Here is a 13,829-nt window from a genome sequence, read left to right as displayed (position 1 = left end):
CCTGTTCTCTCCTCTCTCCCCTGCTCTCTCCCCTGCTCTTGCCAGTAACGGCCTTAACCGTTTGGCTTCATGTCAAAGCAGGGGCCTTTTGTGGCTCTGTCACAAATCTGCCAGGAAAAACAGAAACCATCTGTTCAGGCCTGGGCCTGAGAGGGGATGAGGGCGTAAATACATGAGTTTAGTCCTCGCCTTCAGCCCTGCCCGCGCACACAGGACCACCGAGCCCAGCAGAGGATCCTGCACTCCCACCCGCAATAATACTGTAGTCTACAGGGGTTTCATGGTTTGCCTTATTAAGTCTCAATCTTCAGGAAAGGAGATAAAATGGCTTAAAACACAGAGACTGAATATAAAACTAAATATGATCTTTTCAGAGATAATTTTAAAATATAATCATAGTATCCAGTGACTGAGGATCCAGTTTCCTTTTTCACCTGTTGACTTTAGTTTTTAAGTGTGCTGGCACTCACTGAGTTATTAATTTATGTAAATATGCTTCGAAATATTTTTTTATTTTTATTAATACACTATTTAAAGGCTTATGTTTGCTTGCTCTCAAATAAGGACAAATACTTAAATATACTTACAACCCCTCTGTCTCATCTAATACACTGAATTTAAGTCAAGAAAGTAGTAAAAAATTCCTTCATGACAGATGAAACTGCAAAGGAAGCTTTGCCATATGTAATTTTGAATTCTCCATCCATTTCACACATACATGCTTGTTTGTAGACAACCACTTAAAGTTGTAGTAACTGAAATGGAAGCTCTGAGTGTCGTGAGAGGAGGGTAAGCCCTTTCCTTGTCGGATAATCCACCGACCAGAAAGCTCCTGCAGATGGAAGCAGTCTAAAACGCCTTATAATACTGAGCTTATGTTGTCACTATCTCATGTTCTGCAGAGCGGCAGCACACTCTGTACCGCTCTGCAGTGATTTAGTGGACTGGGGGGAAATTATGGCACGGAGGCCAGGGCCAATGTAGATTTCCGTTTCAAGTAGTTCCATGTATTTCCTTCACTGGATCCAGGTTAACTGTTTTCAGATACAGATTTTTCGTCTTCTTTTTATGAAGAAATGGCAACTTGACTTGTAATCCTCCAAAGGTCCACATAAACTCACAAACTAAACATACAGTCAGGGAGAAGAAATGGAAAGTAATGTAAGTTGAGGTGTTGCTGCAGGCAAATGGTGCCTTTGATAGATAAAAGTACAAAGTCAATGTGAGGGAATGGACATGCAGCATGTGGCTTCAGAGGAACCAAATTTGACATGCAGGCAGACTCACAGAGGTAATCTGTCAATCTCCCCTTGACACCAATTTACAGCCTCTCTCTACCACAACTGCACTTTACTACCAAGTATATCAAACTCCTCTCCACGTTTTATGTCCATGCCTGTGATGTGTCACATCGGCCTTTCCTTTGTTTACACAAATCTATTGAAAATTTGCACGCATGAACTCTAAAAGCAAAATACACACGGCTCAGCCACATTAAATGCACTGACAGTGAAGTGAATGACAATGATAATCTCTTTACAATGGCACCTATTAATAGGTGGAATAAGGGCTGGCAGCGTGATAGTTCACTTCTTGTTGGAAACTGGAAAAATGGACGTGTGTAATGATGTGAGAGACTTGGACAACAGCCAAATTGTTATGGCTAAATGACTCGGTCAGAGCGTCTCCAATATGGCAGGTCTTGTGGGGTATTCCTAATGTCCAGTGGTTAGTACCGACCAAAAGTGGTACAAGGAAGGACCAGCTGGAGCTCACAACCTGGTCATGGGTGCCTAACACTCATTGATGCATGTGTGGGAAACAAAGACTGGCCCATGTGGTCCAACCCCACAGAAGAGGTAGCGGAGCACAACTTTTTGAAAAAGTAAATTCAGTTATAACAGAGAGCTGTCAGAACACGTGGTGCATCGCAGTTTACTGTGTATGGGGGCTGCTTAGGTGCAGACTAGTCGAGCTGATCTGTCAACTGCAGAACGTTTCTTCAATGAGCATCCAATGAAAAAAAGTAGCCTGGTTTGATGAATAGTTGTTGTTTTTATACATCATGTGGACGGATTAGATGACACCAGGATACATGATGGGAAGAAGGAACATGACAATAGTTTCAAGGTGTTGACTTAAAATTCCTCATATCAAAAATCCTATTGAGCATCTGTGGGTTGTCAGATACATGCTGATGAGGGGGGACCTACACATATTAGGCTGCAGGTTTTAATATTATGCTTGATCATCGTATAACAAACATAACAATTTTTACAGTGTTCATATATGAATGGACCCTTGTTTTCCTTTTCAGCTCAACATACTTAACATATTTACTTACATTTTTTCGAGCTGCGTCTTTTGTTTTCCTCTTTCTATTTACCTCGAGCTGTACCAGCTCATCACTGCACCTGTTAATTTCCCATTCAAAAGCCAAGTTAATGTTTTCATTGTAATGGTGCTTGACACAGTGTAAAGTGATGGAGAGGCAGGGTGACCTTTCCCTGTGTCTGCCAAGCTGTTGTTGAGGCCGTGTATTTGTCAGCCTGCAGCGAGGAGGCAGAGAGGCACTGCTGAGAACAGTCATTAAGCACAGAGCAAAGCCAGCGCTCAGCACCACTCAACACTTTTGATCTGCACATTTCAATTAGATTTCACATCAGGATGCCTGCCTTCCCTCAGTTAGCACCTGCGCCCCTGCCTTCCCAACTGGCCAGCCAGGCTGAAGAGGGAGGCACGCTCGGAAATGACTAAGAGGTTCTGTTACCGCCTAAAATAGATGCACAAACACACGGCAACATTATAGAGCTTTTAGCTGATATAATAACCATTACCTGCTCTGTTCTAGCATTGACCATAACATGTTTTTTAAATTATGCTTCTTTACTTGTAGTCCTACTAATTTGTCCACGCTGAGCTCCTGCATGTGGATTCTTCGCACCACTTCACATGGGCTAATCTACAGAAGTCTCGAGGTCTAAAAAAAAACCTAGCACAAGCTGTGGGGCTCGGGACAGATTAACACCTGAGCGGCGGATTTGCCATAACACAGTGCAGCACATTAATTTACCCTGAAATTTGAGAAGGTTTCATTGAGCTCAGTCACCCTGAGTAAATCTTTCCGGCACTGCTTCTCTTGATAAGATGTGGTCCTACAGCCACTGGTAGATATGAATTTCCCCTAAGAGCCACATGAAGGCAGATCTTATTAAAGTGGTCTGAGCTGACTGCGTCAAGCTTTTTCTGCCAATCAAAGCAGCGATTGAGAAAGACTAGTTTGTTCCTTAACATCAGTTACTCACACAATTTGGCGATAAAGAAACGAATTTGGATAAATCCCAACCTGTTAAACAACAGCAATCCTACGAGCCTCAAGTAGTTTTGTGTTGTATGAGATAAGAAATTTGAAATTAAAGCTGCTGTTTCCTTTATCTTTGCATTAATACCAGCCTATTAGACTTTGAAATTGGTGGGTTTGTGACCATGTTGAGTCAGGAGCTTTTCATAACCATTAAAAACTGTTCGACCATTTCATCAAATCCTTTTCCTGCCATTGTTTGTTTTGGTACATTTTGATAGAGGATTTTAAGCTGTTGCAGATAAGCTGTTAATGTGTTTTAGAGAGCAATGCGTTGACTAATTTATGTCAGGTTTCACTGCTGAAGCGCGGTAGGAAAACAATCAATAGCCATTAAACCCTGGGAGCTTTGTTGAACAGCAGTTATACAGACCTCAGACCGTGGATGGGTGCCCTTTGGGCTTTAAAGATTACAGGTGACTTACTGCTCACCCGCACCTTCAGCAGTCACACCGCACCTTCATGAATTTGTTATAGAGCCAGTGAGGACCACTAACAACTGAGAGTTCATGGTGAGGGGGAAAAAGGGCAAAGCCCCAAAGAAAACTGGATGATTGTCACTGACTCCTTTCGCCAAATTTCAAGACTTGTGTATTATGAGTGAGGCCAGAAAGCAGCAGTTAACATGCACAGGCTGCCTCAGCAAAGTGCCTTCTGATCCATGATTGCATGTGTTAATGTTTCAGTTGGGTATTGATTTCCTGGCAGCCTTTTGTACACAGGATTTATCCGCCTCGCTCACTGGCAAGCTCACCCCTCCGAATGTTTGATTAAAGTTCAATTGACTCTTCCAGTGAAGGGGCGAGGAGCCATTTCACTCCCTATTTGTAGCGCCAAAGCTCTGCCTGACATGTTCTTTTGTTCCCATTCAAGCTCCTGCCACCCAGGCAGCCACCAATGCACTGATCCTAATATCCCTGCATTCAGCGAGCCTCCTCGCCTAATCCTGGGACAGACAGGGCCACAGCACAAACATGCCCGGCCAGCTACAAATCCTGGCGTGGATTGACCCGCTCCATGGCGTTTCACTATGAAATTCTATGCTGACTGCTTATGTGCATATTCCACATATTTTCTTCAACCTAACCGCAAATATTTCATAGTGACAATTTTCCAATTTTTCAACAACTTTGACGAATAGACCTAATGGCCTTTTAATTCAGTTACCTTTTTATTCCTCCGGCACACAGTTTACTGCAAGGGGGGGTAGCGTGATCGGAATTTTCGGTATGTCAGCTGTATAGTGAAATGTTGCCTTTTGATATTTTGGATTTCGTGAGAGAAATATTTTGATGCATGACTGTTCTCATGGGCATTGTGGATGCCAAGGGGACATGTCGTCTCCTGATGCCTTTGCCTCATTACAAATATGTGTGTTTGTTTTCTTGTGATATATTTTTCCCATTTTAACAACATTTATTTCTTGTTTCATTCCAGGGAGAGCTAATTACCTTCTACTACTATTGGAAGAAGACCCCAGAAGCAGCCAGTTGTCGAGCCCACCGCAGACACCGCCGCCAGCCCGTCTTTCGCCGCATCAAGACACGAACTGCTTCAACTCCTGTCAACACTCCCTCACGTCCTCCCTCCAGCGAGTTCTGTAAGTACATTTGACCCGTTGAATGGCAGCTGAGGGGAGAGGGGGAGACGATACCTGATATCCTCTGCTGTTAGAGCGATGTGTAGTAAGTGTTCTTCTTTGTCTCTCTTCCAGTGGACCTCAGCTCAGCCAGTGAAGATGACTTTGACAGCGAAGACAGCGAACAGGAGCTGAAGGGCTACGCCTGCCGCCACTGTTTCACTACCAGTAAGACACTACGTTACTTTCACAGACGCTCATACTCGTCATACGGACTTGCTTGGTTATTCCTGTCCTGATTGGGACCAGTGTGAGCCTGCTCTATGCGGTGCTATGACAGATGGCCATGAGAGGATGTCAGGACTAATTTGATCAAATTAGACATGAGCCCAAAGCTTGTTCACTCTCTCCACATCATTATCCTTCCCCTCTTCCCACACAGCTGGCTCCCAGTGCCAGGCTCCCATCTGATCACACTTAGGTTACTGCCGTAACAACAGGGGTGGCTAACAACTTCTGCTTTATAGAGTTAACCTATACAGACCTTATTAGTACATTAATGTAAATAAAGTCTGAAGTTGAGATATACATCCTCCTTGATTCAGCTCTTGCATGAAAAATTATTTCTTTTATTAGATTATTATTATTATATTCATAGACTACAAAGTTAGTTCGGACATTATCAGTATTTGGTAATATTACTGTACTTGCAAGATAATTTCTGTGTTGTTTGTTCTTATGACCACTTGTGAGAGATTCTGTTTCACAACTGTAAATGGCTTTCCTCAGCCTCCAAGGACTGGCACCACGGGGGCCGGGAGAACATCTTGCTGTGCACAGACTGCCGTATTCACTTCAAGAAGTACGGTGAGCTGCCCCCCATCGAGAAGCCTGTGGACCCGCCACCATTTATGTTCAAACCTGTCAAAGAGGAAGAGGATGGACTCAGCGGGAAGCATAGCATGAGGACCCGACGGAACCGAGGCTCGGTGCGCACACACTCTCTATCTCTATTTTCACCTTCAAAAACCATAATCTCAGAGTTGTCCCTGGAGAAAAACAGAGCCAGACTACAATGCAGTAGCTCACCGTCTCTAGAGTACAGGGACAGCACTGACAATCATTGTTAAGATTTATAAAATGATTAATATAAGTGATGATTTATGTTGACTGTGTTTGCTGTCAATAGATGTCAACACTACGTAGTGGTCGTAAGAAGCAGACAGCTAGTCCCGATGGCCGAGCCTCCCCTACTAACGAGGATTTGCGCTCCAGCGGACGTACCTCACCCAGCGCGGCAAGTACCGACAGCACTGACAGCAAGACAGACTTAATGAAGAAGCCAAGCAAGGTAAACACAACCTAGACTCTCAGAAACTTAGTTTTTTATGCACATATCTCTGTGAAATGTAGCCTAATGGTTTTGATGCTCCACAGAAGATTAAAGAGGAGCCTCCTTCACCTATGAAAAGTGCCAAACGGCAGCGAGAGAAGGGAGCGTCAGACACAGAGGAGTCAGATAGAACCATTGCCAAAAAGTCCAAGACACAAGTGAGTCTTTGGTCTTTGTATTGCCTCTTGTGTTTAAATGGATTGCATAGACCTTGAGTCTTAACGCTTAACTTTGTCTCTCTTCTGTCCCTAAGGAGCTCAGTCGACCAGACTCACCCTCAGAGTTCGAGGGTGAAGGCGAGGGAGAGGGCGAGAGCTCTGATGGGCGCAGCATCAATGAGGAGCTTAGTAGCGATCCTAAGGACATTGACCAGGACAACCGGAGCTCCTCCCCGAGCATCCCCAGCCCCCGCGATAATGAGAGCGACTCGGACTCCTCTGCCCAGCAGCAGCAGCTCCTGCAGAGCCAGCACCCTCCAGTCATCCTGTGTCAGCCAGGCACCTCAGCAGCCTCCTCGGCACCTCCTCCACCTGCGACCTCAGCCCCCTCATTGCCCCCACAGGTTTCCCCCACAGCGGCCTCCACCTCTCTACCTCCCCAGATCCTGCCCCAGGCAAGCCCGATGTCTCTTATCCAGTCAGGAGCGTCCCTTCATCCTCCAAGGCTTCCCTCTCCACATTCACCTCTGACTCAGGCTCCTCCTCCTGGCCCCCAAGTCCCGCCTCAGTCATTACCCAGCTCGCACCATGGGCCTATGCCTCTCATGCCGCATCCACTGCAGCCTGGTCCCTCACACATGCCTCACCCTCATTCCATGCCCCCTCAGGGCTTCCCTATAGGTCAGTCTCAGGTCCCACCCCTGCCAATCTCTGGCCAATCACAGCAGAGGTCGCACACCCCTCCTTCCCTGTCGCAGTCATCAGCTCAGAGTGGAGGGCAGCCTCCCAGAGAGCAGCCCCTGCCCCCTGCCCCGTTATCCATGCCTCATATCAAGCCCCCACCAACCACACCCATCCCTCAGGTACCCAACCCACAGTCCCACAAACATCCACCTCATGTGTCTGCGCCTCCATTTCCTCAGATGCCTTCAAACCTGCCTCCACCACCTGCCCTCAAGCCACTCAGCTCTTTATCCACCCACCACCCTCCATCAGCACACCCACCTCCACTACAGCTCATGCCTCAGGGGCAGCAGCTTCAGCCTCCCCCAGCCCAGCCTCCAGTTCTCACCCAGTCCCAGAGCCTCCCACCATCCGCCAGCCACCAGCCTCCTCCAGCCCCTCCACTGCCGCCCTCCGCAGCAGCCTCACACCCCAACGGGCCGCCTCAGCCGCCATTCTCATCCCATCCTTTCAATACAGTTCTACCTCCAACCGGCCCTCCGTCATCATCATCGTCATCATCGTCATCATCGTCATCATCATCATCAAACTCTATGCCTGGCCTACAGCCTCCATCTTCCTCTGCTCCATCCTCCTCCATCTCCATGCCGCTGCCTGCCTCAGTCACTTGTGCCGGCCCGGGCCCAGCACTCCCACCAGTACACATCAAAGAGGAGCCTTTGGATGAGACAGAAGAGCCCGAAAGCCCCCCACCCCCACAGAGAAGCCCCTCCCCAGAGCCTACTGTCGTCAATATACCCAGCCATGCCAGCCAGTCAGCACGGTATGTCTACAAACAGATATTTCGACCCCAACACATCTTAAAAGAGAAAAACATACACCTGCGCAAGCTGCTATTTATCAGTTGTCTGTTGAGCTACTTACTGTCTTGTCTGGGGATGCTGATTAGCTCTCAGACACATGGAACAACAAAGCGCCTCTGCCTTCAGGTTTTAAGGCTTTGATGTAGGCACCAAATCAAATGTCCTTAGCAAAACAGCATCCAAGGCCACAATTAGCTTTGAGCTCTGAGTGGCTGATGGCTAGGAATTATCAGGGATTGAGAGCAGGGAGATGAATTACAGTGAACTGCGGCATCAGAATATGAGTATCTGTAGTTGCCTTGTGCTTAAGTGGTTCTGAGACTGCCAATGAATATCAATGAGCATTTTAATATATACTTTGTACGTGGAAGCTAAGGGAGTTTCTTTCCTTTTAAATAATGGACCAATGTGAGCGAATACAATTATATATTTATTTTCATCTAATTGGACATTATCCTGCCATGAATCATGCAGAGGTTAAGAATAATATAATGGCTCCAGCCTGTTTTGTCTGTTTGGAGGAAATATTTATGTACTGACTCATCAGTTTTTCATGGTAAATGTGTTAATATTTATTTTTTCCCTGTCGTGTCCACAGGTTCTACAAGCACCTGGACCGAGGTTACAACTCGTGTGCGAGGACAGATTACTACTTCACTCCCTTGGCTTCATCTAAACTGGCCAAAAAACGAGAGGACGCTCTGGAGAAAGCCAAGAGGGAAGTAGAACAGAAAGCAAGGGAGGAGAAGGAGAGGGAGAGGGAAAAAGAGCGAGAACGAGAGCGGGAACGGGATAGGGAAGCGGAGCGTGCTGCGGTGGGTGATTTGGTTTGTCTCACTTTTATTTGGCAGTGATTGTATTGTTTTTATGCCTCTAAACATTTGTTTGTCTCATCACAGAAAGCCTCAAGTTCCTCTCATGAAGTCAGGATGTGTGAACCTCATATGATGGGCCCCGTCCACATGCGCCAACACTACGAAGGCCCCCCCACTACAATTGCAGCTGTGCCTCCATACATCGGCCCTGATACCCCGGCCTTGCGCACCCTCAGCGAGTACGCCAGACCCCACGTCATGTCCCCCACCAATCGAAACCACCCCTTCTTTGTGTCCCTCAACCCGGCAGACCAGCTGCTGGCCTATCACATGCCCAGCTTGTACAACGCTGACCCAGGCATGCGGGAGCGCGAGCTTCGAGAGCGGGAGATGCGTGAGAGGGAGATCCGCGAGAGGGAGCTGAGGGAAAGGATGAAGCCAGGTTTCGAGGTTAAGCCTCCAGAGATGGACACACTCCACCCTTCTACAAACCCCATGGAGCACTTTGCCCGACATGGGGCCATCACGTTGCCCCCCATGGCCGGCCCTCACCCATTCGCCTCCTTCCATCCAGGCCTGAACCCATTAGAGCGTGAGCGGTTAGCCCTTGCCGGGCCCCAACTGCGGGCAGAAATGAGCTACCCAGAGAGGTTGGCTGCAGAGAGACTCCATGCTGAGAGGATGGCCACAGTGGCCAACGACCCCATCGCCCGTCTACAGATGTTCAACGTTACGCCGCACCACCACCAGCACTCGCATATTCACTCCCATCTACACCTCCACCAGCAAGATCCTCTTCACCAAGGTAAAAGAAAGCCCTGCTTGGCTAAATGAATGTCTCTGTTAACATTATAACACATTTGAGTAGTTACATTAAAAACATAGTGTCCATTTGGAGAAACTAAATGCTCCTATTTATCATTTGAGAAGTAGTTTTATGCATTTATAATATTGAACACCGATGTTCCTGTTAATACATTTATAAATATGACGACTGATCTTCAACTAGTCAGTATTACAATGTTTTTTACACCTTTGCTGACATTATCACCCTGTGTTGGAACTTTCATGTTTTTTACATCATGATAATATTTCTGTAAATGTGAATTAGTCTATGAATCTTTAACTTAACTATCTTCATGTTTTATTGTGATATTCATGTTATTGTGAAATATTGTGTATTTATAGATTTTGATATGAAAAGGTTGTTGATGATGTTAACAAAGATAAGCAAACAAGCTATACATGAGCTGCTGGTAAATTGTTAATATAATCACTTGATTTAATTTCACTTTAAATTGAACAATTGTAACTTATTTATGATAAATACTGCATGATGCACACATTTAAGAAAACAAGTTCCTCTTTTATTTAAACTTATAACATTATTAACTAAAACATTTCAGTATGGAAGACTCTGGATAAAACTAAAACAAATGCCAGTCACATGTTTTTAATCAGAGTGAGTAGAGGTATACATAGTATAGAAGACAGCGAACAGGAGCTGATGAATATTTAGTTTATAGGAACTTTATTTGAAAATAAAAAATAGGGCACAGTAAACTGTAAGATGATAATGTAAAGCAAACGTTGAAATCAGCTGAATATTGTTGAGCAGGTAAAAAATTTGTAATAAGAAAGTCAAGCAGATCAACTCAACCTCCACTCTGTGTAGTTTTTACCATATGATGTGAAACCTCATCTCATATTTTATTCTCTGCAGTAATTTCTCACACTGACATATGAGATCAAGTTATATCTAAGGTTTCTGATAGAGGCAGCAGATGCTGCTCAGTGGATAAATATAAGTACAGTGGTCCCTGCACTCTTTTGCTCAACCTTGAGAGTAGTAATACAATATGAAGCTGTGTATCACTAATGTCTGTTGCATGAATTGTCAATGAGTGCACCTTGAACCCTACGACCCTGACGGCCCGAAGGTGGGGGTGAATGTCTTGTCTGTCCGTCAGGTTCTGGGGGCCACCCCCTGGGAGTGGACCCCCTGGGAGGCGGACCCCACCTGGCCCGCTTCCCTTACCCGCCCGGCGCCATCCCCAACGCTCTCCTCGGCCAGCCACACGAACACGAGATGCTGCGCCACCCAGTCTTCGGTAGGTTCTCGGCCAATATCAGCTCTTATTGACAAGAATATGATATCTGATCGATCAGTCTCACCTCTGCTACATTCCCTGATCAGATCTTTTGTTTGTCCCCTCCTCCAGGTACGCCATACCCCCGGGAACTACAAGGAGGTCTGCCGCCGCAAATGTCCGCAGCCCACCAGCTGCAGGCCATGCATGCACAGTCAGCGGAGCTCCAGAGGCTGGCCATGGAGCAGCAGTGGCTCCACGGACACCATCACATGCACGGAGGACCACTGCCTGGCCAGGAGGACTACTACAGGTCAGATGAGCAACAGAAGTTAGACTCATTAAGATAAACTGAGTTGCTGTACCTTTGATTTTCCAAATATTAATATTCAACATGGTTTGTGTTTCAGTCGGCTGAAAAAGGAGAGCGACAAGCAGCTGTAACAGCCGAGGGAGGCGGCGACACACAGGTGCAGGACACAGGAAGTTGTTACCGAGCGGTCTTGCAGAGTCTCTCCAGACTCCTCTTGACACATTCAGTTTGGAAGAACAGAAAAAGGCCAAGTGGATCGTCTGAGAATTCCCCTGATATTTTGGTTTTTGTTCTTGTCAAGGACTTTTTTTTAATTATTATTTTTCAAGACATTGACTTTCTTTGGTATATAGCCAGTAGTGACAACGTCCTCAAGACTCCTGCATGACAAGCTTCCCTGACGTTTTTTGTAGGTGCTAGAACAAGACACTGTGCTTATCAACAAAAAAAAAGACAACACCGGTCAGGCCGTTTATTGAAAAATAACAAGTGCTATCTTAAATTCAACATTTATTTTAATACATTGTTGGAGGTTTTTCATAATTTTAAGAAAAGCTACAGCATGGCGTTTTTTGAGTCTGTAAATAGTATATATAAACATATAATTATTATTATAATTATTATTATTACTAGGTGTGGACTCCAAACCAAGTCGTTTCAACCTCCAATATAGTTGTTTTGAAGCATTATCCCTTGTTTCAGAGGGGAGCACAATGGCATTATATGAGCAGTTTCTGAGAGAGTTGCCGTTCAGTTGAGACGTTCCTCTGACATCACTGTGTTAGATTTAGATTCGCACACACGGTGTAAACCATAAACCCATCAGAGCCACCGCGCCCATGCACCACACACACCTTTGACACGCCGCAGGTTGTCAGAATGTGCAAACTCAATTCGTTGAGTTAAAAATGATGTGATACACTTGAAGAGGTGACGCGGTCGTCGCCGAGGCTTCTGTGGAGTGCACGCCGGAGCCGGAGTTTAAAAAGAAAAAAAACAAAGCTTGCACTGAAAGAGTTTCCTTGAGCCCCACTCAATTGGTTTTAGTCCTTTTCTTTAAACATCAATATTTAAGTCAACAACATGGATTGATGCTTCCATGACTTTGTTGTTTTTACAGAGAATGGTTTTAATAATGTGGACATCAGTAACATTAGGCTGAAATTAAGACATTTTCCTTTAAATGAACGGGACTTGAATTTTAACGGTGTTCGCTATGACCAGAGCCTAACAGGACTTTAGGATTGTTTTTTAAACGTGTGAATGGTTTGTGAGTCGGTGCTCGTTTGTGTTTTGGTGCTTCACCTGGTCCGGTCGTCCATGTTTGTTGCAGGGCTCATGTCAGAGGAAGTGGTCCTCCAGCGCTATGGGCTGTAATAACGTTCACTCTGACACTAGAGGGGTCCTGCTGACACGCGACCACCAGCAGGTAGACAGTTGACGAGTGTGTGGGTGTGTGTGTGTGAGAGAGAGAGTGTGTGTGTATGTTGTCCTCACTATGTTTTCATATGCCTTGGTTCCTGAGGGATACACACAGTCTCCTGTGTGTTTATGTGCCACTGACTGTTACCAGTAGTGTTGACGCGTCATATCAGTGCACATGAGCCCAACTTCATTACTATTTTTTTTATCCATGACATATTTTCTGCATTTGTTCTGTGCACTAAGACTGTTTAAACTGTCATGACATTTAGAAAACTGTGGCTTTTATTGTTTATTTTAACCAAATGAAGAAACTGTACGTGCATTTAAAATGATCATATCTTCTCTCGAAGCACTATGATTTACATTTGAACGGTTTGAAACATCATTAAACTCATTCCCCCTTTTTAAAGATTAAAAAAACCATCTTTAAAGCCCTGACAACAACCTGTCACTCTGTCTTGCCATCTCCCACTGACTCCTGTCTCTCTTCTGACGATGTACTCCTCATCATCATCTTCGCCATCATCATCCTTTGCCTCGTTTCCTGATGATTCCCTCGCCTTTTACTCCCCACTTTTGTGTCTCCAAAACCTTTGATGTTAAGTGTTGTCAATGGTTTAGCTTCTTGTTTCAAAGCGGCAATAGCAGAATGTAAATTCTGACTGCTAAGATTTATATATATACTGGTATCTTGAAGCTTATTGTATATATGAGTAGTCGCCATGGGATGACACAATGTAAACAAAAAGTAGAAATAATAAGAAAAATTGTGAGTCCTGTGTTCTCTCCATTTGAGTATTTTGTAATTTTTTTGAAAAATTTGTGGAATTAAAATAAACGACTAAGTTACACCACAACCTGCACCTTCATCTTGTTCTTCTGTGCTGTCTGATTCGTGAGTGAATCATTTATTTCTCTGTAAACACAGATGTTTGTGTGTTGAGGTGGAGCAGAATCCCAGCAGCCGTGAGACAATAATCCTGTTTTGAGGGCAAACCCTTAAGATCGCTCGCTGCTCATTGACTGAGCGGCTAAGACAGAGAAAGGAGAAACAATGTTTCTACATTTGTGGAAATGTGATTCTCCAGCTGAGCAGAATGACTGTTTTGATAATACTCGTGTCCCACATTTGCTCTTGAATAATAGAA

General features: G+C 45.1%; 1 protein-coding gene across 7 annotated transcripts in view; it reads left to right on the top strand.

The window, feature by feature from the left end:
• Positions 1-13,538, top strand: part of rerea (arginine-glutamic acid dipeptide (RE) repeats a) — a 126,218-nt gene extending 112,680 nt beyond the window's left edge. For 6 of the 7 annotated variants that reach the window (XM_034589618.1, XM_034589617.1, XM_034589620.1 and 3 more), the window contains 11 exons: positions 4,799-4,961; positions 5,076-5,168; positions 5,730-5,929; positions 6,130-6,291; positions 6,378-6,491; positions 6,587-7,998; positions 8,637-8,853; positions 8,938-9,658; positions 10,794-10,964; positions 11,076-11,256; positions 11,354-13,538. In XM_034589618.1, coding sequence (XP_034445509.1) covers positions 4,799-4,961; positions 5,076-5,168; positions 5,730-5,929; positions 6,130-6,291; positions 6,378-6,491; positions 6,587-7,998; positions 8,637-8,853; positions 8,938-9,658; positions 10,794-10,964; positions 11,076-11,256; positions 11,354-11,387 — 3,468 coding nt within the window. In that variant the 3' untranslated portion in view covers positions 11,388-13,538. The remainder of the gene's footprint in view (positions 1-4,798; positions 4,962-5,075; positions 5,169-5,729; positions 5,930-6,129; positions 6,292-6,377; positions 6,492-6,586; positions 7,999-8,636; positions 8,854-8,937; positions 9,659-10,793; positions 10,965-11,075; positions 11,257-11,353) is intronic. The other variant, XM_034589619.1, reaches the window with a different exon arrangement.
• The last annotated feature ends 291 nt before the right edge of the window (positions 13,539-13,829 follow it).

This window comes from Hippoglossus hippoglossus, chromosome 7, assembly GCF_009819705.1.
Source record: "Hippoglossus hippoglossus isolate fHipHip1 chromosome 7, fHipHip1.pri, whole genome shotgun sequence".
NCBI classification, from domain to species: Eukaryota; Metazoa; Chordata; class Actinopteri; order Pleuronectiformes; family Pleuronectidae; genus Hippoglossus; species Hippoglossus hippoglossus.
This window is presented reverse-complemented; position numbering and strand designations above follow the sequence as displayed.